At 38.4% G+C, this 27127-nt stretch overlaps 1 protein-coding gene across 3 annotated transcripts; it reads left to right on the top strand.

Annotated features, from left to right (window-relative positions):
• Nucleotides 1-359: 359 nt before the first annotated feature.
• LOC144085276 (sterile alpha motif domain-containing protein 10-like) lies at nucleotides 360-26570 on the top strand. 3 transcript variants are annotated; one of them, XM_077614367.1, is made up of 5 exons: nucleotides 360-623; nucleotides 13772-13956; nucleotides 19418-19586; nucleotides 23112-23252; nucleotides 25373-25934. In XM_077614367.1, the coding sequence occupies exons 1-5, from the start codon at nucleotides 611-613 to the stop codon at nucleotides 25462-25464; spliced, it is 600 nt and encodes a 199-aa protein (XP_077470493.1). In that variant the 5' UTR covers nucleotides 360-610; the 3' UTR covers nucleotides 25465-25934. The 3 variants fall into 3 exon arrangements, with proteins under 3 accessions (XP_077470493.1, XP_077470502.1, XP_077470485.1); XM_077614376.1 differs by lacking the exons at nucleotides 360-623; nucleotides 25373-25934 and adding exons at nucleotides 8778-8907; nucleotides 25946-26570; XM_077614359.1 differs by lacking the exon at nucleotides 360-623 and adding an exon at nucleotides 8778-8907.
• Nucleotides 26571-27127: the final 557 nt, after the last annotated feature.

Genomic DNA, 27127 nt, shown 5'->3' with positions numbered 1-27127 from the left:
GGCTGGTTGAACACTCTAAATTACCCCTAATTATCAGTGTGAGCATGATTATTTGCCCATCTCCTTGTCTTCTTGATTCAGGGTGTCCCTCGCCTGGTGTTCGTACTTAGCTGTAAAAGGCTCCAGCACACCCCACGACCCTTGTGAGGATAAGCCGTTCAGAAAATGAATGACTACAAGTACCTCTACTGCGAGAATCTAGTTGAGATATTTTTAATTTGCCTCCTGTACTTATAAAGTAGGACTAGTTGGGATTTGGGGTTAAAGAAAAGTGGAAGAAAGAGAGCGAGATGGCGGGGGAGGGGGCGAGCGAGCCGGACACGGTGCACAGTGGTGACCTTTCAATCTCTAGGTGGTCAGGTGCAGAGAAGGGGCGGAGTTTCAGCGTTTGCCGCTTGATGAGCGCTCGGCTGTGGTGACTGCCCTCTTCTCTTCTATGACAACAATTGGACGCGAAGAGCGAGCGTGTCTTGCGGTTGTCCGCTAAGGAGGAGGACTTCATCTCCTTCTGCTCCGTCGGTCCGGACCCTGAAAACATTCCGTCGTACTGGCTGCAGAATGGAGGAACCTTGGTGACAGCACAGCGCACAGATCCACGCCGAGACCGAGCATGGCCGTGGACGGTAGGCGCGTTTTGTCTTGACGTAACCGGGTCAGCAGGGTGCCGACACACTGCTTCTTCTTATGTGACACACAAATGGCAATGTTTACACTCCAGGACGCCGGAAAGCGTCCATCAAATTCTTGTCAAAGAGGGAGAAAATGATTGTGCATTAAATCACTTAATTTCCTCTAACAGAGTGTATTTTCCTGAAAAAGCTTAAACTAGCCACTGTAACTATTTTTAATAATCACGTTTCCAATCTTTTGCCTAAACTTTATTGTTTTTATTTTTTCTTATAGATTTTGTTGTTGTTGTTATTGCTTCATTTAGATGAAGGATTAACATAATTCTACACCTCGCTTACATGAATATACGGCAATATTCACTTGAGGGATGCATTAATGTGCAGGCTTTTATTTTTTCTCTATTCTTTTGTTTGGCTATAAATAGAGATCAACCCGTGTAAACATGTCCTCTTTTGAATGGAAGAGCTCAGAGCAGTGAGCATTCTTTTGTGTTCAGTTTTTACAGATTCAATGTAGCCATTATGAAGTACAAACAAGTTACACCCTTTTAACACTTACAATTGATAAAAAGCAGAGTTTTTTTAAATTGAATATTTCATAAAGCAAGTCACCAATATCGTAGTGGCAAATCTGCCTTACTTTAATACAGGCAGTGTGTATTCAGTTCCCACACATTGATTGATTCGGGGTCAGAATGTAAGCCGCAATTTCTGCTCTACATTGCTGGAGTGATACCAGCACAGTATCAGTGCCAATACTGTACATCCTTATGTTACTCTTCATCGTGAAAATACACAAAAACTATACACTAATTATTTTTTAGTTTTGTATCGAAGGGCTTCCCAGACGCCTCGATCGTTGATAGACTATGTTACACTCACTATATAAGGAGTTTGTTGTTGGAAAATGCAATAATGAAGAAAAGTATTTTGTATTTTTGGTTAAAATTGATCACAATTGTAAGATATAACGTGTGAAGTGTTGTTACAATGTTTTGTTGAGTGCTTGAATGTAAGTATACTCCAACTTTGATTAAAAAGTGTCCAGCTATCAGTGTATACCCACATGACTTGCATAGTCAGATGAATAATATTAACAGTTTTACAATATTTGAATTATAATTTCCAGACCAGTTAGGAGAAAGTGGATAATTTTTCATGCGTATCCGAAGATGTCTCATGACGTAGTTGTGCCCATGCCATATAGAGAGGAGTAGACTCTTTAGTCCTTAAATTGCGACAGCAACTCAAATGTAGTAAAATAAAGTACACTTTAAAACTGCTGTTAGAGGTAGCGAACATGAAAATATACTGTACATCAATTACCTTGACTTTTCTCCAAAGAAAAACACACAATAAGCTTTGTGGAGGAGTGAGTTGCGCACCAAAAAAGAACGCATTACATCTTGGATTGAGGTAAAACTGTATTGATTGCAACTTACTAAACCCGCATTGATCGTAACTTGCAACTTTTCTACTCTTGACCAAGTGCACAGTCACGGAACAATCCGACATTGATTTTGCAGGTAACTAATGTTTGAGCCTTGATAGAAGGTGCAGTATGTGCTACCTGAGTGCTTTTGTCTAACTAAATGTTTTCATACCTGAGCTTGGCTAGCTGTCATTTGCGTGAGGCCAGCAATCACAAGTGAGGCCTAATAAGAGTCTCATTCAGCTTGAGGACATTAATAATTGTGGGCGTGATTGTTTTTCAATGCTTCTGCTATCAGCTGAAGCAGGTTCATTAGTAGTCCAGACAGCCCTCACTTAGTCAAACATGGGGCTATTTTTTTAATTAATCCATTCCATAATTGACCTATGCATCATTAACTAAGTGCTCTGGGCATTGATGACACCCTCACAGTGTGTTCTGTTATTTAAATATTAATGAGGTTTTGTCCAAAAATGAGTGAATAAGCTTTATTTACAAGGGCCCAAGTAGCATTCATATTGCTTAGTGTATGTCCGTCTTTTTAATGTTTTAAATTGACATTGAACAAAATACAATATTCATAGATTTGACACAATCCGTGTGTTAAAAACAGTATCTTCAATTTCTTAATGAGAAACGATAGATGTTAACACCTCAAATTTGGTTCTCTTTTGGCTGTGCTACTAACTGATTTTCTTTTGTGAGGAGAATACTGTAGAGTTTGATTTGATGGGGCTTTAAAACAGAATAAGATGATTCTCCTTTTTGAGTGATTTTACTTCAAAATTAACGAGAGACATTCCTGCCAGCTTCACGTCAAGTCCTTTTATGGCTGCTTCATAGTCATACACAAGAGATGGTGTACTTCATCATGCTTTTATTTAATTGCTCAGAATTGCAGGCCTACAGTACATTGCCAGAACACAGATTAATAGCACTATGTATACAATGGTCATGGATTTATGTTGGTCATTGCCCACTGTGTGGACTGGACTGTATCTTTTGTTTCGTGATAGAGCTTCATTCCTCATTTGCAGCAGAAATAGACATGTGTGAGTGTGTAGTTGTGTTGTTGTTCTACATGTGTTTGTGTCTTCAGTCTTGAATCTGTGGGCGTAGCCAAGATCAGCGTCCAGACTTTTAACTCTGCTATTTCATACAATCCATGTTGGCCTCCTTCCATGCATACAGCGACACATATGTCAGACACGCACACCTACACACAACATGCACAAACGCACAAACATCCATATATCAGTGTGACAGGCTATCATGCAGGCGAGGACACAGCTGGATGGAAGCTCAAAAGCAAACCATCTATTTATCTCCAGTAGCGCTTTACCCACCAACCAAGTCTCAATATCATTCAGGCAAAAATCCAACCTGTCTAATAGAAGCAGCCATTACCATCATGACGACACCCTTTGATTTATTCGTTCCACTTTGTGATGTTTTGAATTTGGAATTGGGAACTTTATCATCGTTTAAGGTTTTTTACAGAATCGCAGATTTACAAACATATTCAGGAACCTATATATCGGTGGTGCTGAAAAATAATAGTTAGGATCCCCGCATATGAATTATTAGACATTTTCCATTTATGACTTTACATATTGCAAAGTGTCAATATTATTGCAGGAGTTTTCAATTCATTAATCAATAGACATTTGCTATTTTCAATTCAGCAAAAAGTCCAGTAACAATTTTGTACCATGTCGAAAAAGAAAACAACGTTTTGAATCACTGCTTCTCGGCCCTGACGGCAACTACAGCACTCTGCCTTTTGAGTACTGATCTCTCGCTGCGGTGGACCAAAGCATCTGTGGTGCTTGTCCAAGTGGAGTTAATGGATTCAGTTTGTGAGAGATAAAATGTGACAAAATAATCAACACACAGGAAGAGTCCCGATGTTATATTTAATTTCATATATTTAAAATTAGTATATCAAATTATATTAGATTGTGTCTAGTTGTAATTTAATTTTTGATGTGGGTAAAAACTAAAGAGAAGTGGTTCATTCCTCTTCCTTATAATATTGAGGTTGAGGCTTCAAACTTCTTCTTGCGTAGTTTCCATCTACAGAGCCTGATTTTTGATTTTTTTTTGGGCTGATAAATTAATCACGGACTCGGTGTGCCTGTAGGTACCAAAAGAGGCAGCCTGTGCCACCCCTTTGGTTTTCTCGGGCACACTCGTGCTTTTTCTTTAGTAACCTGAATCTTCACAATGATAACTTGCTTGTCTTGTTTTCTTTTATGGAAGAATTACATTTAAGTTTGCTGTATGTGATAAATATGTCATACAGCCTATTGCTCCCTCGGTCGAGGTAACATTATGCCTCGTCCAGTCAGCCTTTCTCTATATGCCATGACTTTTGGATTTGTATGTGTATGTATGAGTTTTTTTGCAATGCGGACCTTGTGTATTGATGTTAACATGCAAATAGATGAAGCAAAAGGGCAGCTAGCACACCCAGTGGGTGTGAACATGAGGATTGGCAGGGGTGTAGAGGTGTTAGATTGACAGACAAATGCTGTTTTTGTTGCCATCTTGTTGTGTGGCCTGTCCCCTGCTGGCCATGGCGTCCATTTGGTCCACATAGTGCTGGCGGTACTCTTGACCTCTCCCCCAAATGCTATGATTGTCAAAATACATTATTGATCTCTCATCTCATCTCTCTCTCTCTCTCTCTCTCTCTCAAACAAACACTCTATTGGCTATGTTCATTCATTCATCTTCCATACCGCCCATCCCCGAAAGGGTTGCAGGGGTTTCTGGAGCCTAACTCAGCTGTCTTCTGGCAAAACCCAGACTACACCCTAGAATGGTCGCCAGTCAGTCGTAGAGGGACAAACAACCATCCGCATCCCCAATCATACCGCCACCAGCAGGAATTGAGCCCGCGTCTGCCCGCACCGAAGTCAGGCGAGTGAACCTCTACACCACGAGGCGGCCCCATTGGCTATGTGATGGATTTAATACCTTTATCAGGACTCTCTCTGACCTCATGGAGTGATGAGTTGGAGGAGACCATCATTCAGTAAAAATCAGATGAGGATTAGCATAAGCATTCATGCTGGATTTTTGGATAGCCTGTTTTCACGCTTCAACCGTTTCATCCTGTCTGACCCCTCCAGTAACCTTGGCATCCTCTAATATTTCCACACTTGACACGGCATCTTCGATCTTATACATTGCCTGTGTCTTCGGGCCCCTTCTCTCTAAATTAGAGTGCTCATAGGTCCGTATCCAATTCCCCTTCTTTAATTAGGGAGAAGCAGGAAAATGTCTGAACAGGTGCTGGTCTGATGATATAAAGGCATGCCATATTTTTTTAGGAAGTACTAATTGCGTACAATTTTTGTATTATGACCTTCAAGAACCACAGTGACATTCCTGATTTTATCCACAAAACACACAATTCTTTCAGTAAGGACTGTACAACCACCCCCTTAATGCAGGGGGAAAAGAATATCATATTTTAAAAGCCCTGCGACATACACGAGGCCTAAGAGTAGTTTTAAGATGTATTGTGCTTCGTGAATCATGTTGTATTACCAGCACCAAACATAAACGCGATTCATGTGTTTTGCTCTGTATCAAAATGTCTGTTCACTTGTACTTACTTATTTTTACTTCATTATCAATAAATCATGACTAGCGTAGTTTGCTACAATTTATTACAAAGGCTAGCTGAACAAACAAAACACATTTTGACTCTGTTTTCGTTTTTAATGGGTTTTATCCCTTCCTCTCCACAATCACCATCTGCCCTGAGAACATTAAGGCCCCAAACACAATATGCCTTCAGCCCCATGCTTGGCCAGATGACTTTCAGCCTTCAAGTTTCAAGGAGAGCACTTGGCATCTGCCGCTTCGCCCCATTTGCAATCTTTCCATTAGAGCCGGCTAAACAAACAGTCTAATTAAGTGTGGCCTTGTGTGATAGGGTGGGCTTGGAACTTCCCACTCTTAGTTAATAGGTTGGCCTTTTTTCCTACTAAGTATTGGGGGTCACTGCAGTCTGTTCTGCAGATTGCTCATTAAATCAAATGGCTATTGGCTCATGCTTCAGTTCTCATGACTCAGGGAGCACAAGTCACATTCATGCAGTTGAAAAGCAATTGCATTTGCCTCTTACAGGCTTAACAGTATTTTATGTGGTGGTTGTGATGGGTGTGTCAGGGAGTTTAGGACTACCACTTGGCTCCTAGTGTAACTGCCAAGTGCTAACCATTTTTAAGTTGTGCTGACTTTGCTTTGCTCATCATCGGTTACTTTTCTTGCCTTCTCTTAGAGGCCAGCTACTCCTAATGGAGGCGCCCCCTCGTCTTATGTATCCTGTGAAAAAAAAAGAAATCAAGGCACAGATAGTTGGAGTTGACTTTCTTGTTTTGCAGTTTTTTTAATTGTGTTACCTGAACAGAAGATGGCGACACATAATTTGCAGCAAAATTTAAATAAGAATTATTAATAAAACATAAAACTGGTGGCATGGAGATAGGGTGATTAGCAAGTTAGCCTCACAGTTCGGAGATTAAGGGTTCAATAATCAGTGGGTTCCGACCTTCCTGTGTGGAGTTTGCATACGCTCCCCATGTCTGTGTGGGTTTTCTCCAGGTACTCCGGTTTCCTACCACATCCCCAAAACCTGCATGGTAGGCTGGCTGAACACTCTAAATTGTCCCTAGGTATGAAGTGTGAGCGGGAATAGCTGGATGTCTCATTGTGCTCTGCGACTTGCTGGCCACCTATTCAGGTTGTGGCTCTTATTTTTAGTTTTAGGCCCTTTCCTTTGTTGGGCTATGAGGAATGTCCATGGATCCCAACCCTGTATATGATAATGCTCTTTTGCTTGCCTTAACCCTCCTGACCTGATTTTGCAGAAAGCCATTGAGATATATGACTGCTGTGCCTTATCCTTAGATTACTAGGGATTTGTCTAGTAAGAGTGAGTTATAGAGGCTTGTGCCCAAGTGCTACACAGGGTTGAAGAAAAGGAAAAAAAAAACCTTATGCAATCTGACTGGATTGACTGATGATATGATGTGATATGATTTAAGAATAAAAAAACAACCTGCTCATTGCTATTGAGTGAAACTATGGAAGCTGCTCATTGAAAAGAAAAAAAACCCTTTTTGAGGGGGAAAAGTCATCTGTCTGACTCAACACTTCTATTGATTGATTTTTTTTATTACTTACTATACACATGGGCATGGCTTAGGGTTGCACATAAAGGTGTGTGAAGATTTGCTTTTACACATCAGTCATATAGTTTTTTAATGCACTAGGTAAAACTCTTGGACAGTTTGCAGGAAAAGTATTATTATCATGAATGCCCCAATTCATTGTTGTTTTATTTGGGGCAGGGGCAGTGGTGATGCCGCATTTCTCTACTTGCATGTCTCAGCAACATTGCCACTCATTAGCCGTTTGGCCCAGTGCAGTAACTTCTGCATTTCATCCCTCCCTTTCCTCTTTCAGTCTCTGTTGCCTCCCCTCTGGGAAAGATTAGAGCCACTTGCATCACTCAGGAGTACAACTCGGACCACTTCAAAGCTCCAACTTCTATTTGGCTGCCACCATCATCATCTACTTGTACGAAATAAATGTTGAACTCTGGTTGGTAGTTTCACTGGGCCATTCTATATCATTAAACTCATTTGTACATAATCCATTTTCCTTCCTCAGCTCATTTAGTCTGCTTTTGTTTGACGACTTTGTAATGTTTTTGAGCCGGTATCATCATCATCAGCAGCAGCAGCAGCAGCAATGTATTCCTGCATCAGAAAGCACACACATTATACTTCTGTTATAACATGGACATGTAAGTAAAAACATATACAAAATTGAGCAGCAAGAACATTTATTGCAGGGAGTGGTTACCACGTCTGCCCCAAAGTTCTGAGATGAATGGGTAAATCCTTGGTGGATTCCAAGCTTCCTGTGTTTTGTTTGCATGTTCTTCCAAAACCTGCGTGGCTTTTTTCCAGGTTCTCCGTTTTCCTCCTACATCCCCAAAACATGCATGGTGGGGTGATTGATTAGAACTCAAAATTGTCTTTGCGTCCATTGTTTCAGTCTCATTTTACTCTGCAATTAGCTGGCAACCAATTCAGGGTGTCACTCGATTGTTGCCTGGGAATAGGCTCCAGTGACCTTTGTGAGGATAAGCAGAAACACTATAAACTCAACAACATGTAACCCAAAAATATAAAGTAATCCTTTTGGAATGTGACAAACCATTAGAGTACACAAACCTCAGTCAATTGGGATTAAAACCAGGTTTTTACCTGTTCGGACAGTACACCGTCATGCAACAAAATCTCATTAATTGAAGTCTAGTTGCATAACACTTGGCTAATAATTTATAATCATTGTTTTTGTGTGAACAAGTGTGTGTCTGTGTCTTCACTGCTACTTTTAGTTCTATCGACTGTGTTTTTTTTTTCAACAAAGCTACATCATTTAAACATTTCTTGTCATTTGTCACGGAGGTCTGTGACACTCATGGATCAATGGCATGGCGTGCTTGTGTAATAGGCATTTATTAAGGACACTCAATATAGTATTGATTGGTGCACCCCACTGGATGCCATTCACTCAGCAGGCCACAGCATTAGCACTCCACATTGATTTATAGACCACATGTGACTAAACCCAATGAAGCCAAGTCCATAAAAGTGGGAAATTCTAAAACAGTCACTTGTTTAAGCTCAGTCCAAGCGCCAAATATGACTTACTGTGCTGGGCTGAAAATATAACATCACACAATCGTGTATATTATTCCTTTTTTAATGGTCACCAGACTGATTGTGATGGATACCTGGCAGGCTATTACAGAAGGTATTTGTACTCCTTACTAATTTTTATCGTCAAACGAGATGATAATGAAATTGATAAGCACGTGGTGAACAATTGTGTATTACCTAAGTGCTGTCTGGAACTGTTTCTAAATGTTGTAAAATAAATATAGACCTTCATTAATAATAACATCACAACTCTGGGGAGTCTGAGCTACACTTATTTTTTTAATAAATAAATAAATACACTATTGTCGCATTTTAATTTCGAAGTTGAAAAATGTAAAGTTTTTTGTACTAAGAATGACTGTAATTTGTGTACATGACTAATCAAAATCATACCACTGCCATGAATAGTGCTTGTCAGAAATATTCAACAAACTAAACCGAGGTTGCCTGACCTTTACAAAATTGCCGTTAACAGTTCTGTGTCACCTCATATAACCTTCTTATGTAATTTGTAATTTTTCCCTCAGTTCATGTTGAGTCTAAGGCTAATCTGAATGGATATGACAAATGGGAAGATGTAACATGGATTATGGGTCATAAAGTGGATGCATAGTGGTCTCATAAAAGCTTTGTGATTAGCTTAAAAATATCAAAATGGAATCAGGCAAATTGGGAGCGAGATGTTTTGCTTATTGTTGCTTTCTAGGTGCACATAAAAGAACATTAAGGTTTGGAATAATTTAATTATGTGATAGTGGTATGCCTTACTGAAAGTAGTGTTTTTCCACAGCCCTGAATCAGACTGTAAATAAAAATATGATATAAATTGATAATAAGCGAAAGTCACTGCGGTCTAAGTTGGAAAGACTGCAAAACAGACATGCCAAAAGATGCCACAAGCACAGTTCTGTTTGAATTTTTCCTTCATAACCTTTGGTTTGATTTTTACGTTTTTCATTTAGTGAGCAGAGCGTGTGTCAAACTCACATCGGTTTTCTACCTCTCAGTGCATTGTGAGCCATAATTGCCTGCAGTCTAAATGCAGAATCTATCTTACAACCAGACACTTGATTGTAGGTTCCAGGCAACTTCATTTAAACACAGTGGCCCAAAGCAAGGCAGAAAACTATTTTACAGATGTGCGGTTGTTGGAGTTTTGATACAATTTTTGTGACTCATATTCACATATGCATGAACCTGCCAGGTTTGACTAACACATTCATTCATAAAGAGATTTAGTTGGCATTTTCTCGCCTCTGCCCTGATGAGAGTTGGTATGTTAGTATCTTCTATCAGCATGCATTGTGGATGCCCATACATGCCTGCCCCACTGACAGTGATAGCTTGTGAAAAGTAAACCTCAGACACAGTCTCCACAACATTGTCTCGTGTCAGAGTGGAAAATGGACTCCGGGGGATCATGGGTAAAAGCCTGTGTTCTGGGTTATATATTTATCCTGCTGCACACACTCGAAATTGAGTAATTTCATGGCTCATTCCAAAGGTTAGCACCAGGTATTCAAGAGTGGAAGAGTCACAGATATTTACTTGTTTTACCTCAAACATATGAGAGCACAAACACATAATCATCATTTGCAGTGTACTTGTTTAGAACAGGCGGAATTTCTCTGCTTAATATTGTATTTTTGAATTTGGTTTGTTGTATTCTACAGGCTTGAAATCACCTCTTGGTGCTTTACTTCTTTTCAGGTCACATTGAATTGAGGATGGGGTTAAGTTGATGCCTGTATTATACAACTAAAGTAAAAGTCAATACGCTCCTCTACGGATGCCTGGAATAAAATGCATTATCCAACTTTATCCTTTAAACATTGCTGATATCAAGGTTATGAAAACCTCAACAAAAGAATAGTCCCAGACATTTTTTATTCTCTGGAGTCAGATGAGTCATGTTAATTGAGTGTGAGATATGACTCGGAACGACCCGCCACCATGCTGTGCCAAAATGCTTAATTACCTTTAGTGAAGAAATACTATGGAGATTTGGCTGTCATTGTGCATGGAAGATATGCCAAAAGCAGTTGAGATGAGGTTACACTTCACTGGGCGGAGGTGCTTTGACCTCTTTACCGTCTGCGCACGCACTCAGACACGCTCACGCTAACACCTGTCTATGACTTTGCCCTTTAATTTCAGGGCTTTTACCTTCAGCTGTGCTGCCTGTTTATTGCAGCACTGTTTAGATTTTTTTTGGTCTGGGCTTTCAAAAAAATGAGCATCCACATGCACACACAAAAACTTGAAATTATCATAGGTTTAGTTTGTATTTCTTATCCTGCCTTGCACTGAGCAACATGGCTGAAAGCAACTGAAGTTGAACATTATGAAAAACAAAATGAATTTGTAAATACTTTTGTTACACACAAAGCTAGTTAGTATTGCGTAACAGATAAATATACACATATTGTGTAATATACTACATTTAAAAAAAACAATCTACAAAAGCATGGTGAAATTCTCAGAGGAAGTCCATGTTAACAAAGAAGAGTAAGACATAACATGAAGTGTGTATATTGAGAGGCTATTGACTTATTTGTAATCGTAATTGTTCTTCTTGTGAAATGTGGGGGGAGTAAAACTTTCTCCCGAAAGTCTGAAAGCTGTTAGGACTCCCAATACTTGTTGATGCTTTGAACACAGGCTTTTTCAGCGTTCATTCCGCCTCCTTCCCTGGATCAACCATTTTTCATTCCGTGTCATCGCCTTTCTGGAGGTTGTTGAGGGCTCGTTGTCAAGGGCAGCAGGAGATAATTCAACACCAGTTAGTGACAAACAGGACAAAGTGTTTTTGGCAGTTGTCCAAGCTAATCAAGTACTGAGTGTTGGGACAGAAAGGTGACAGATGACTCATGATGCTGGCCAGTGAAGATGCTAATCACCCCTGAGACATAACTGGCTGATGCTTCCATTGTACTCTTAGCCAAGTTACTGCACAGGTTTTTATAGTGGATTCTTGCAGAAATATTTGTTGTATATTTGCTTATATTTTCAACCTCCTCTCTTAAAAACGTAAACATTTAACTAAAAACATTTGCATTGTGGCAAGCGATACACAGATTTTTTGGTGGCCGAAGAGTATGTCACATTGGTTTGTACTTTTTCATTTGCATGGTTGGACATGGTGTAGGTTTTAATCAATTAAAAGTTTCTGCACAGAATCAATCTTTTTTTTTTCTTCGGAGAAATATTCTCAATTTCAAATAGCTGTATATCTCTGCTCATCTTTGCCACCGTCATATGGTGAGCAGCAGAGCAATTAAATGCTCTTCCATTAAATGACAGAATGCTTATTATTGTTTTTTGTAATTGTAAATGTTGCCACTCATTCAAGAGGAAGAACCATGCCTTTCTGTAAGTCAATTTGTCTTTAAATTATGGCAGAACTGTCATTATTACAGTATTGATCCTTTTTGTGATGTTTGATTGTAAGAATCAATATATTTGGATATATGGTTGATGTTTGGAAATGGCATGGATCACTCCCGACTGACTTCGAGCACATTTTAACAATAAGAGTTCTGCCTACAGCTACTTTTAATCCAAGTGAAGCTGGGAGGTATAGATTTGTCCTTAAAGTCTCTAGAACCTCTCTCATGGGGTTAAGTCCAACAAGTCTATTATAGCTTGCAGTGTGAGCACTTTATCTTTTTTTATGACTTTTGAAGCTTACAAGGTCCCGTGAAAGGACATTTAGTGAGACATCAATATAACAAAATGCATTTCTTCATCTTAAAAGTAATGTCTCTGTGGAATAATTGAAAACACTTGATTCAACACTTTGTGAAATGAACTTATTTCTTCATATTCTATGTCTACCACAAAGGCTTTCACCAAAATACAGTCTATGGTAAAGAGAATATGATAAGGATCATCTGGCATTATTTCTTGTCGGTCCCACGACTGTTCCTTCTTTTGTCTCTTTTCTCATATTTGGCAGGTATTTAGGCACTCCTGTTTCCCATGTTCCTCTCCTGTCTCCGCCGTCGCAGTCTGACTGGCAGTAATTACACTGGTTTGTCTCAGTGGCAGCTGGAAAAATGGCTGAAATAAATTCTGTAGGGTAACAAGTAAAAAGCCTATTAAGCACCAAAATCAGTATTGTATAGGTAGCTAGAACGTTGACGTCACACCAGTAATGCCTGTAGGCTATTACTCTTGTTTTCATCTCCACTTTATTTTTGTCCTGTCTCTGTCATGGCAATGCTCTAACACTGTCTTCATGCAGCTGCTGACTGAACAAAGCTCTGAGATGAGATAAAAATGGGAGATAGAAACATACTCCTCAAAGACTGGTGCTCCTTTATCCTTTGGCAGAATTGCTCATTTTTCTTCTACATATCTTCTTGACAACTTAGGAAATCTAGGTGGCCATCCTTGTGTTTTGTTCACAGATGGATGGAGAGATGGTGTATATATATATATATATATATATATATATATATATATATATATATATATATATATATATATATATATATATATATATATATATATATATATATATATATATATATATATATATATATATATATATATATATATATATATAAGAAAAAGTCATGATATAGCGGGACAGGTATCTTCAAGCCAGTTTTGTTCTGATATTTTAATTTGGTTGTTATGGTTCTTGTATTTTATTCTTATGAAGCATCAAATTGTTCAAAAAGCATCGTAGTTTCAAATAATTATGATGATGAGGGAAATGTAATTTCTTAAGCAAACTTCTGATTACTTGATTACGAGGGATGATTAAACTTGTTTCTCGATAATGTAGCTCACATTCTAGCTTGTTATTAAAAGCGAGCAGACCTTCATGCCTGGAAAAAAAAATGGCATCTTCTGATGCAGCCTTTGTTGCTTGCATTCAAAACAGATATTCATTACAGTCATTGTAAAGTGAAAATGAATTATTTCCCTCTACACATACCTTCCCTTAGCGGCGTCCAGCTTCAGCTTTTGCCGTACCTCTCTGGATCACACGCTGTCGGCTGAAGAGTTGAGCTACCAGCTGCCACGTCGTTCTGGCGGTAGCAACCTGACCTGGCATGACGGCCGTAGCCAGAAGACATCACACACGCGCCCTGTCAAACTCCTGCAGCAGCCTGGCACAGAGGACATCCAGGTAAGAAGGACATTTTTTTTTTGTAAAAAAAATTCGAACTACAGGAGAATAAAAAACTATTGATAGACTTGTTTAAAGCATGAAATAGTTAAATATGCATTTTGAATTTCTTATGAAATATGAAAATGTTATGTGTTTGTGGACATGCGCGTATAGGTCAGGATTAAATATTGTAACACTGTACCATAGCCCTTTGTGCATTTTTGGCTGATTCATGCGCTTTTTTCACAAAATATATACATACTGTCACAAAAATGAACGGCATTTGAAGATGAAATAATATCACGAAAAAACAAAACAAAAACTTTGTGTGCAGCAACGGATGAGGAAGAGCAGATTTTCAACACAATGCGTGGCAATTTTTGGAAATACAATAAAAAAATAATCAAACAAATAAAAGAAAATAATAAAGTATATTTTTAAATCATTATGATTGTTCAATCATTGAACTGAGACCACCTCTCCCCTGAGGTTTCAGAACCTGAGTTTGCTGGTTTGCATTTACACCAGCCCAAAAGCTGCACACCACAAATTTTTCGGGTAATGTCCAACCAAACAGTGCTTGTTTTTATGTAAATGATTAAAATGTTTTTGGAAGTGCTTTTCACCATACTTTTTTTCCTGCTGATAATGCTAATTACATCAAAAGAACACAGCGGATGTATTCAGATCTGGATTTTTCCTTTTTTAGAGTCCCAAGTGACAACATTTCAGCTGTTTTTCATGCTGAAGGGGCAGGTAGAAATTTCCATTTGCAAAGAATGTTTACAAAGCTATGTTGCTTCTTGGCTGGAGGCAGCAATATTCTTCCTGTTCTTTGCACCAAGAGACAATCCAAAAAAAAAAGAAGAAGAAACCCAAATCCATGCACTCTATCCCTTGTCGTACTTTATTCATCCGACCATTCAATTTCCATTCAACCCTTCAATTTCCAGCCTTTACGTTAATGGATAGGTTTAAACTTATCCGCTTATCCAAAAATGAATTATTGTCAGCTCTCACCTGACGATTTATGAAACCGGGGAAAGCCTGAATACATAGGATGCAGCAATGTTCAGACCCATAGACCTCATTTTCTGTAATCCAAAAATGTGCCTTGAGCAATCTGTCCAAAAGTTGTGTTGTGTTTACTTCAATGCGCAGCAGCAATTGGAAACTCATTGGCGCAGCTGTCGTCAAAATCTGCTTGGTCGTTCATTGTCTCTTAGTTCACATATGTGTTTTGTGCAGAATTGAATCCCTTCTGTGCAATCCATGGGGGGACAAAACAAAGTATAGAAAACAAAATTCAAATCATTCCCCTCTGCATTTGACTCAAAATTGCACATGACACTAGCAACTCCTTTTTGGGTCCAGCTGTTCATGGAATAAAAGCCAATGCCCCAATGGAACATTCCCATTGGCTTTTAGGAAACTTGCAACTTGGGTGCTATAAGATGCACATATATTCTGTGCAAGTTTGTTTAATAATTCATAAGAGTGCCCCCTCAGCTATAACAACTAGAAAAGGCTTATTAAAAGAGTGGGAAGCTGTTTCCGAATGATTACACAGCAGAGGGATAATTAAACCTCTACACTATGAGCCTTATCGTCTCCTCATGGCAACATGCAATTTCATGCATTATTCAAAAAATAGCTCGCTCTACTTGAGGTGTGCATGTTTTGTGGATTCACACTTTATACAATAATTGCCAATGCCTGATTTCTGAAGACTCTTTGGGGAAGAATGTGATGAACAGTATATCTAGCGTTTGGACAACATCTCTCGGGAGTGTTGTTAAGATTATTCTCCATTATACTGTTTATTCACACATGAGCTTTAATAAGGGAGTCGTTAGGTGACGTCGGAAAAACAGAACAAAACTCAGTGATGGATTTAAAGTGCGACCTTGGGATTTCTCATCTTCAAATTAACAGTGTTAATAGAAAAAAAACACCTGTTCACTTATTTATGTTTACACTCTGAAAAATCATACAATAACAAAAATATCGTAGTTTTCTAAATCAAGACTCAACTACAGTTCAATACTATTTTTTGTGAAGTTTTATTTCAACACTGTGCCCGTTTACACTATCCTCAACAAACAAATAGTTTGTCAGGAACTGATCTTAGGCACGAAGCTTACCATTGATGGTGTAAGTTTTGCAATGTGACAGCCATATAGCTTGTCAAACTGGGGCTCAACTAAAGTTGGGATAGGGAATCCTCTTGCAAGTTAGTGACTTTGCAATGCTGCTCAGATGTTAATTGGCGAGCCATGGGCTAGGAAAAGAGGTGCTTGAAAAAAACTCAAAAATCTCAAGAACGATTGAGCAAAATTCTAGTTTCCAATCAGAAGTTGTAGGAAGTCATTATTTTGCGAGTTTTAAGTCTTTGCCCTCAAGTACTGAGTCAAAATTGAGAAGTCTCGAGTCAATTTGCAAGTACTTACACTGGGTTTTGAGTCATTTTCAACAATAGTTTAAAAACGAATTTATTAGACTGCCCAGCTCTCATTGGACTGCCTTTTAGCTTTGATCAGGCTATAAATTCGGTATGGCATTTCAACAAGCTTCTGGAACATCACAAGATTTATTTCTATCCAGTCCACCCTTCTTCAGCAGAGAATCTATCCTAGTAATCAGCAAACTACGCCGTCGAGAAACCTAAAAAATACAAAATGTGAGACACCTAACAAAAGCAGCTGCTCTGCAAAAACTCACTTTTCTTTGTACACACGGTGGCAGATGCCTGCAGAGAAATTCAATTAGTAGTTGCCTTTGTCCTTGTTGGCTCTTAGTGATGATTCCATTACATTAGGATGTTAGACTTTTTGTGAATAGTTTTGCAAAAAAATTCAATCGGATTGTTTTCTACCAAATGTCTGTTAAGAGAAATTCTCATATCAGACCGAGTAGAGATTATACCTATACAATATTTGTTTTGAAAATACAACATTTGTTTTGAAAGTATGCGTCTTGTCTGGGCTTGTTGATTGACACATCCGAATCATCCGGGGACAAAGAGGATTTGATGTCTACCCAGGATGGGAAAGGAGGATATGCCTGATCAAGTATCAGGGTCTGTCATGGGGGGGATCGAAGAGACAGATTTAACCTAAAAAGGGGGAGATCGACTGTCAGCCAGATGAGCGCAGGACCAGACAAATACAAATATTCTTATGGAAACATTATCTAGCCTTGTAATACATTAATTCTTCACTTGCATGAATACATAAAATGCTTGGGTGCAGACAGTGTTGGAAAAGTTTATTTTCAGTTCCATCCATTTCCAACGCAGCCCATCTTGGTGAGGCCACAGGTTGATGGAGTTCAGATGACTTCAGATAAAAGGCTACACTGAATACAAGAATTGAATTTGGGCCATAGTCTGGTGAATTTACTGCTGCACTACCAGCAATGTATTTCCAGTTAAAAGAAAAAGAAAAAAAAAGATTGAAACTCAACTCTCCAAAACAGAAGCTGTTCATTGTTCTTTTTTCTCTTAAGAGAAAAGATTAACTTTTTAAATTGAATTTATTTTGGTTCTTGACTAAATCTAAAAAAAAAGGTTTAGGGGTGTGAATATTGGTACCGTGGAAAATATATTTTAAATTTTGTTCAATTTAAAACATGTACATGAAGGGACATTGGAATACGGACCCCAAAGGGCTTTTCAGTGGAAGTTAAAATTTATAAATTATTTGATTGCGTTCAGGAAAAGTGTGTTCTTAACACGTATTACATTAGAAGTCACATTTGGTTTGGCTACAGTGATTTGAACGACTACATAAAAGTAATTGGGTGAAGTTCCTTGCAATGTAAATGTATCCTATTAGATTCTTGAGACAACAGGAAGACAATGATCAACTCTGTATTATAGAAATGTATAACGTTACCCTTTTTTTTTACTTTTGCTCAATATTGAGTTTTGTATTCGCCCCCATCCTTTTTCCTGACTCATCCTCTTCCCTCCCCCACTTCCTGCATATGAAATGAATGAGGAAACTCCTCCCACTGGACAGAATTAGGTCCCACGAAGAGTGGGGGCTCCAACAAAGTGTGAACAGGATCAACAGAGAAGTGGCCAGAGGACATCAACTGAGATAAATGACAGTAACTGCACACATAGGGACCAAAGGAAGTGAAATAATTAATGGGGAGATGATGCAGAACTGTTACTTAATTTATCTCATATTGGGTGCTTTAATGAACCTAGGTCATCATTCATATTTATACACATGCATTGTAAATTAAAATTGTATAGTGGTGCCACTTCGTGTGAAAATGTACATACAAATTCTTGACTTTACAAAAGGCCTCAATTTGAAAATTTTGTCCCTGGATATGAAAGAAATTAAGTTATAAAACACAAATTCTCAAAAATTCATTCAATTTTATTCATGTAACTTTCTCAGAATCTCAGCCTGAAATCATGACAGTTTGTTAAGTGTTACATTATTATAGGGAAACTCATGGTATTGAAGATTTGCATCCTACATGTAAATATTGATATGCAGGTATATCCTGTATTTCTATAGAAAGAGAAAAGACAAATTTACACTGAGTAATCATTATTGTTTTTGTAATAACTGGCCTGCCATTTTACTGAGATGTGCTTAATCATGCTACTCTGAAGTCTCATAAATGTCGGTAATTAAGTGGCAATTTAAGCCTTCATTGTTCAGTGTTGATACACAGTTAATCAGTAATAACCAAAGATGAGAATTCTCTCTAAACCCTTCATCTTGTCGGCTTTCAAGACACGCAAAGAGACAGATTTGCTTATTTTTCTACCCTAAGGTGCCTTGATATGAAGCAGAATCTTTAATAATCTCAATGCAATAAAACTGAGCTGCAATGTGCTGCCCAATACGCAATACTGTACTACAGATGTAAAATCCAATGGTGATAACTGCAAAAAGAGAGAAAGGGAAAAGATCATGCTAACAGTTATTGCTGCTTTAACAAGTCGCTCAAAGAAATCCTGCGATCAATATTCAAAGAGATTTTTAAATCGTGTAGGACTTCATTTGCATGCTGCCGACACACGAGCTTGTCCTCAAGTGAGAAAGTAATTTTACCTTGCCTCGCCTGCAATCAATGGGAATTTTCCGAACCTTGCCCATTTCAATTACAGTCAGTTATAAGGTGATGGATTGGTGTGTGCACCTATAAATGATCAATTACTCTAGAGTCAAGTGGAACAGGCAAAACTATTTGCCAGTCTTGTAGAGACACAGCTCCAATTATCATGGTGGGAAAAAGCAGTGTCTAACATAGACAGAATCAAGAATATATCTGGCAACAAGTAATGTGCCTCTAGATTAATCCACAAGATAGAAATGTAGTAACAATAATTCATAAGACAAGAAAAAATACACACCAATACACAGTAATGTGGTTTCTGGGTTTCTTATTCATGTCTCTTCCAACAACGTGGGGAATTTTAAATCAATTAAAATTACCTCCTTCTTTTCAGCTACATCCAGGTGAAGCCTTCACAGTGTACCACACCAGCCCAACGTTGTCCAGTCTGTCCAAACCTGTTGTGCTGTGGTCTCAGCAGGACGTCTGCAAGTGGCTTAAGAAATATTGTCCCCACAACTACCTGACCTATGTAGAAGCCTTCTCTCATCATGCCATCACAGGTACTCAGCAACACATCTTTGTGTTATATCATCGAAGTGTAAATTTAAAAAAAGGAAAGGGCGGAAAATTGAATGTCACATCCGTTTATCTTTTGTCATGTCACTATTTAGTTAGACTGCAAATCACTACAATAAAGAACTTGGCATATCTCGCGTTGCAAGTTTTGAGGTAAGTGGTTGCACACTTCAGTAGAGTTTGTGGTTCCACAGCTTAGTTTGCTCAAGTGGAAGCACGTTTGCAGCCAAATCTTTCTGAAGGAGATTGAAGAGGCATTCATGTGTAGTTATGTTTAAAAAAAACCTGCTGACTATTTTTGGGTACAGAAAGCTGTGGAAAAAATGTTGGGCTGTTCAAATTCAAGCAATACCCCGCAGAAGCAGATATATTTAAGAAACTCTACATGAAAGGTTTTCCCATATAACGTAGAATGCACCTTTACAGGTTAGGTGCTATGGAAAGATACTTCCAGCATTCTTCCATTCGATTTGTTCTCACACCCATTCTCATTCATGTCTCAAAACATGTGCCATTTCTGATCAGCTGAAATTTGGGAAGGAGATAAATAAATAAATAAATGCCACTCTCAAAATGACTATTATAACCTTGGATCATACTTAAGCGCAAACTCAATTCTGAACCTTTTTATTTGGATAGTCTCAAACAAGGAAAGTAAAACTTTTTTTATAGTAAAGGTGGATTACATTTTTTCTGCATTATTTTGAAATTAATTCTCTGACATTTATATTCTATTTTAATTGGTGATGCATATGGTGAACAACATCGATGCATTCTTTCGTGCATTAATTGTAACACTATCACGGAAGGGTGGTGGATCTGTGCAGAAGCCTCGAGCTGAATCCTCTCCCTGTATCATCTTTTGTTCAGTGACCCAACAGTAATCATGTCTCTCACAGTCTCTCAGAAAGCACAGCATCACGGTGGAACAAGCTGCCCGGGGAGATCAGTGTTGCCATTCAATTTGTATGTGAACATTTGGGACATCACTTTTCATTGTGCGCTTTTTATCTTATCCTTTTATTACTATTCTGTCCATGTGCAAAGACACACATAAAATGAAGCCGCATTGAAAGATCTTTTAGAATTAGGCTGGTATTAAGGTGATCTACAACAGTGTAAGGACTGTGATGAAGAAACACTACAATAGGGAACATTTCGATCACCAGAACTGGCTTCACCGAACACAATTTTCTTGCAAATCTTCGATTTTTGAAAATCCAACAAAAGAATCTATAAAATAAAAATTGAAATAACGGAACGATTTGAATCAAATCAGAGATGAATACAATAACACAACTGCTGCATTTAAATACCCATTTGATGATGATTGAGGAAAGGTGCGACACTGGAAACATGAAGTTAAAATCCTCAAAATCGTGATATTGCATCACTTATCATTGAATTTGGATTTCTGTCCTATTAATTTACCAGTCAGAACAAAATAAAAAGAGCTTTACACAATTATTTTCTGGCTGAAAATGGCTCTATTTTGCCATTGAAAGTGGTAATATTCTATTTGTTTTAAAGCTAAGTTGAGAGGAGTCATCTCAATTTAGCAGTTTTTGTCATTCTCGCCACACAGTGGGAGAATCGCAATCGGCGTGCAATTAATGAAAGCCGTAGCACATCTGTGGAAAATTGATTTGAAATCCATTCTACTGCCTTTGTTTCATCTACGCATTCACATAGCAAGGGCATTGTATCTCTAGGACGTGCCGCTGTGCCTCTCGGCAAGCACACAAAGGAATGCTAAGGACGGAAAGGGTGTGAGAGAGGCTGCTTTGGTTTTTGTGGACGCAAGTACAAGGGAGTGAAGAAAAAACTGTGACTGCCATCATACCGTATATTCCTGTAGGTTTTTTTTTCAAATCAAGTTTTTACACTGTGAGCTACCAGGTAAATTCACCTGCATACACACAATTGCATTGTTTGCCTTTAAATGATGCCTCTGCTATCTTTAAACTTGTTTTCTGTATATATCATACTAACAATAAATTGGAGGCCAGTATACATATTGTAAAAGCGTAAACAGATGCCACTGTGTGATGTTCCACTATTATTTAAACAAGCAACACAAAAGAACTGATTCAGTATTGAATGTTGTTTAGCATCTGAAATGTGTGTCAACATTGGAGGTTATAAACAGCAGTGTGCTTTCAAGCACGAAATGGAGGTTGGAATAGATTGTGACGTATGAACGCGCAGTAGTTTGCACATATTGACTGATAAGTAAATAAAAGAATCTCAAACCATTGGTGAACAGGTTGCCTTTGTTTGTGCAGGTGATTTTTTTTTTTAAGCCAACTAGAGCTTTGGTTTCAAATTGCAAGAGTCACATATAGTAAATCCACCATCAACCCAGCTGCCGGTCATTTAAAATATGCCTGTCAACTCTCTATTAAGCCCATTTATATTTCATTAGATCTAAAATGGGGCAGTGGAGAAAGAACTTTCACTACCATGTCTTCCTAATTTGTCTTTTGTTTGCTGCTGCTGCTGACCTGACATGACATACTGGACTTGTTTGATAATACTAAGTAAAGCTTTTGATAGATGGGTGGATAGATAGGCTCCCGAAAAAAGGAGACACAATCTTTATGAGTAATGAGTCTAATTATATGATTTGTGAGCTGCAGCAGGTATGATGGATTCCTTTGTCCGCGGTTAAGGACATTTCTTCCATTTATGTTTGCTTATGGCTTGAAGGACTTTTTTCTCTCTCTCTGTGCTAATGTGAATGCAAGCTGCCTGTAAAATGCACGGGTTGTGGGAAATGGTTTGTTAAATGAGTGTCTCCCTTGTGTTAAATGCCAACTCTTTAAGTCCGACCCAGGATGAATGCTTTCCTCTTCATTCCAGACTTTTTACTGCTGCTAATTGCAAATCGGGAGTGTGAATGTGGATTAAGCCCTGAATCTTGGGGCTGAATTACAAATGTGCCCACTAGTTTTCTCAAGTTTGCTTGATTTGCAGAAAATCTTGAATGGATGTATTATTTTATCATGAGTCAATTTGCATTCCATATTTCCGTCTCATTACAACGGATGTCATTGCAAACCAACTCTGTTGGTTCTGAATTGTTTTCTAGAATTTGTATTTAGCAGTAACAATTATAACAATATGACTTATTGTGTGCTACTAGTAATATTTCTACCACATTCAGAAGTAATATAGTAAATTAAAATGGCAGCAAACCCGTTCCAATAAGATTTTGACAGATATAATCCTTAAACCTGAACATGTCTCTTGGTTTTCTGTAAATGTCGGCCAAAAGTGCAAATGGGGTCAGAACCAGATTAAGGTTGCTTTGGCATTCCAGAATTTGACGTTGCAGGAACACAAGCAAAGTACCCATGCCAACAGACACACACTGGTAGCCACGGTTTGGTTCCAGAATTCCTTTACTATTTAATAACTTAAAAAAAAATTGATTTCATCCTTGTTCTGATCTTACTTTATGACATTATTTATTACAAAGTGAATCCTCGTCCATTTTCTCTTGACAGGACGGGCTTTGCTGCGTTTGAATGGGGAGAAGCTTCAGAGGATGGGAATCATACAGGACCTCCTAAGACAGGAGGTTCTTCAACAAGTCCTCCAGCTGCAGGTCAGAGAAGAGGTCCGCAACCTTCAGCTTCTCAGTCGAAGTGAGTACCAAATTACTCTGTTTGCGGGTTGGGGGAGAAGCGGTCAGATTTTTTTTTTTTAGCTTTCGCTAAATTGACTGCCCGCCAGCAGTTATGGCAGCTGCGACATATAATAGAAATGGACATCATTGAGCAAGCAGTGTGGGCTTTTATTGACGGCAGTACATAATTTGCTGCCCTGTTTCTGAATCACGGCTCCAGTAAACATTTTTACTAGTGATGCATCAATAAAATAACCTAGTTAATCACAGCTGGCTTGGATCCAGAAATAGCTTTCGCACAATACTGTCTCACCTGTAGTGCACGGTAAGTATGATGTAGCAAACAAATTCTTTCCATGAAATATTCAGCTAGAAGCTTGAACCCCTCCTCAGCTGCCGCCAACATCTTTCTCTGATGCTTCCCAGGATTTTTCTCTCCCACGATAACTAGGGATAAAGTAGACTTTGAGCTAAATGGTTAGATGATGGAGATAAAGTACTATAGTAAATCCAGTCCAACCAAAATAGTGGGAAATTATGCAGCAACGCATTTTCTAATTAATCAGCTTCATAATTCACAAGTAAACCTAGTCAGCAACACTTGATTAGGCATTCTGTATGAAAAAACAAAAGTTGGGACAAGGTGATACAATTTCTAAAGACAGGAAAAAACAGTTTATTTTAGATCAAATTGTAGATTCATATTTTTACTGTGTTTTTCTGAATTATTATTGGTCAAACATACCTGTTACCTGAAAATGTGTGTTTTGCTCAAAGGTAATGCAACTTTGTCTCTTGGTTGAGCCCAAGGAATAAACCTTGGAACAAGGGAAACTGAGAAAATTACACAGAACTGTGATTAGATTTGAAGTGTATGACCGAAAAATAGATGGGCTCAAATTGACAGATCAGATGATAATGGAGTACAGAGAGAAAAAAGTTTCTCTGAAATTGCATTTATTCACTTTCTGCCTGTCTACACATTCCATTATGTGCTCATCAGTCTGTGACAGGCACGCTTGCTAGAAGCACTGTAATAACGTTTCACATTCAATATCAAGGCACTGCTCTAATTGCGGGACAGAATATGGGAGTTAATTATGTTATTCTCCATACCACACCTTGGTATTTCAACTAAGAAAGGGTGTCGTTCTATTTCTGAAAAGATCTATTTCAACAATTGAGGTAAAGTGATTGTTAAAGCACAAGCAAACTTTCTGAGAGAAGGAAAAGGTGGTGAACCACAATTTTATTTAAACAAAAGTTGGACCAAAGTTTCAGGTCACAGCTGTATTGCACAGGTAAGCTTAAAATTTACGTGTGAAAATTTCAAATCGGAGCATCAAAGTAGAATGCAAATGTGTGTAAGGGACCATACATAGACTTGTTCAACCTTCACCGCAGTACTTTCACGTCTTTCATGTTCCTAATCTTTTACCCCGTACATTCTCAGCATGATCTCATGCCTGTATTTTTAGACTTTTTACTTTCCATGGTTTGTATTTTCAGCCTGGTGTATTATGTTGTCTGTACGGTGAAAGGTAACGGGGCGTTTTCCAGAGCTCAAAGCCTCTTAGCTCTCCTAGTGTAGTGTGAGCTTTGCAGGTGTTTATGCAACATCTGGAGAGCTTTGGGAGTCTTGGGAGGATGGGCTGGAATGTTTGGGGCTTTATTCAGAAGGGCTCCAGCTTATCTCATGCTTGTTGGTTTTTCATCATAATAAATGGTGAGTTCTTCCTTACTTCTCAAAACATGAAATTTTCATCAAAGTCTCTCTGTGTGTGATGCAGCCATCTGCAACGCCGCTACACCTTACTGTTAATTTGCTAAAGCCAGATGACGGTTGTAGCTCCTCCCTACCACCTTGACCCTTAAATATGTTACCTATTTGTGATGTTAATTTCCGTTTCTTTTCACATGGTTGAACTTTAAGAATGAGATACAATATCAATTCTTCTGCACAAATTTGCCTGGTTACTATTCATCTCCTATTGTACTCACTTCATCTTATGCCACATCTGCTATGAGAACTCCTTTGGGAGCTCATTTATTTTTTTTTCCATCAGAGAAGTGCCTCCACACGCCTCCAGTCATATCTCTAGACATTTCATACTCCTGCCTCTGTGTGTCGTGGTTCAGGTTGGCTTGAGTGCCACGCTCACATCTGTCTGCGGCCAGGAAACAGGTGGCGAGTCTTTGTCGCCTATCAAGAGAGAAGAGCTTGTAGCTGAAAAAGTCAACAGTTTAGGCGAGGAAATTGTGACCGCCTAATGACGCTTGATGTCAGGAGTTGGCTCGTCGATGCGAGAACCGGCTGGTTTCATCTGTTGTTTCACGAGAGGAAGATAATGACATTAAGGGGGAATTTGTGTTTTTTAACATCTTGTCTCTTTTCTTTGAAGATTCTTACATATTGCTTGACTTAAGTAGATTGCATTGATCGCCGTAAAATGGATATTTACTGATGAATGTTGTTTGAATGTAATGGAAACACTCAGAATTCCATCCCAACAAAACCATAGTATATGTCACCTCCCAGGTCAATTATTGACCAACAAAAGTCCATACAAAATCACAACATGAAAACTAACCTGCATTATGTCCATTTATTTTTTTTATAAAAAGAGGAAATGCATTTGAATGACTCATTCTAAATAAAATCTGTGTTAGCACTAATAATGAATTGCCCTCTTCTCTCCTTTTCTCCCACAGCCTCCTTTGGAAATTTCTCTTAGCTCATGTCATCACTTGCCCTCAGTCTCTGTCACAAAAACTCCAGCAGCCTAGCAAGGCTTCTGTCTTCAGATGTGTGAATCGAGAATCGAACTTAGGACAAGCCTGTGGACGACATGTCGACAGTTCTGCGGGATGATCATGAATGTTTGTTCACTAGAGTTCGAGATGAGAGACAAATCCGTGCTCGAACGTAGCATAAGAATAAGAAGGTGATGGTGAAGATCTAAAACTGGTTTAGGTCTTACTTTGCAAACCTGATTCTTGTTAGTCTGTCCCATTTCAATATGAGCTTGCTCATTGTGGGAAATTATAAACCGACATGTCACTTTTTTTAGGTAGACCAGATCAACATTCTGCCTTTGCAAAGTTACTTTAATAATAATAACTTGAAAAGAGAAGTTGAAACTGTGTGTGTTTTTAATATAAATGTTTTTATCTTACTCTTCCATTGTATTCAAGACGTAGCTAAATTTGTTGGTGAGTGTATTTCAGGTGAATTCTAAATTGTGAAGCCCAGATTGCTAAAGATATGGTTAAAATACTAGTCTACTGTATGTATATGCATGTGTGAAAACATCTTTCATAAACACTCGGCAGCACATTTTCCTCTCAGGGTTTGAGATCACTGGTGAATAACTGATAGCAGATCATCTGACATTTTACTGTGTATGGTGATTAAATTAGACCACATTTACAACCCGACTTTGGATAAAGCGGAAGAAAATGAGATGAGATGAGACATTTACAACACTCAATACCTACTCAAAATATACATTACGTACAGTACATCTGAGAAATGCGAAACAATTTCCATGGGTCAAATCCTAAGGACATACAAGTGTGATATGATGATCTCGGTGTGTAGGCTTGATAAAGCAATAATTTAAATGGAATTACACAATGAGGAATGGCATACTGAAAGGTGTTATTTCATTACATGTGTGCTGAGGAGAATGCTTTTTGTGATTTGCCTATTTTAGAGAGAGAATTTAACAGACTCGCTGTGTTGTTCAAGAACATTACCGTTAGTCATCTCCCTGACAAACAAAATAAATGGATAGATCCCAATTGTATTCTATACACCTCTATCCCCATATGGTAGTGTAATTTTAAAAGCTTCATAATCCTGTAATACTGTGACAGGTACCCAGATACAAG

This window comes from Stigmatopora argus, chromosome 1 (assembly GCF_051989625.1).
Source record: "Stigmatopora argus isolate UIUO_Sarg chromosome 1, RoL_Sarg_1.0, whole genome shotgun sequence".
NCBI classification, from domain to species: Eukaryota; Metazoa; Chordata; class Actinopteri; order Syngnathiformes; family Syngnathidae; genus Stigmatopora; species Stigmatopora argus.
The sequence above is the reverse complement of the archived record's forward strand: the minus strand, read 5'-3'. Positions and strand labels throughout refer to the sequence as shown.

Bases quoted from the DNA above. Each gene is read 5' to 3' on its own strand.
- LOC144085276 (XM_077614359.1), top strand. From the start codon at position 8,859: ATGGTCACCAGACTGATTGTGATGGATACCTGGCAGGCTATTACAGAA. The intron at 8,908-13,771 runs GTATTTGTACTC...ACCTTCCCTTAG, and splicing joins CTGGCAGGCTATTACAGAAG to CGGCGTCCAGCTTCAGCTTT. The intron at 13,957-19,417 runs GTAAGAAGGACA...CCTTCTTTTCAG, and splicing joins CTGGCACAGAGGACATCCAG to CTACATCCAGGTGAAGCCTT.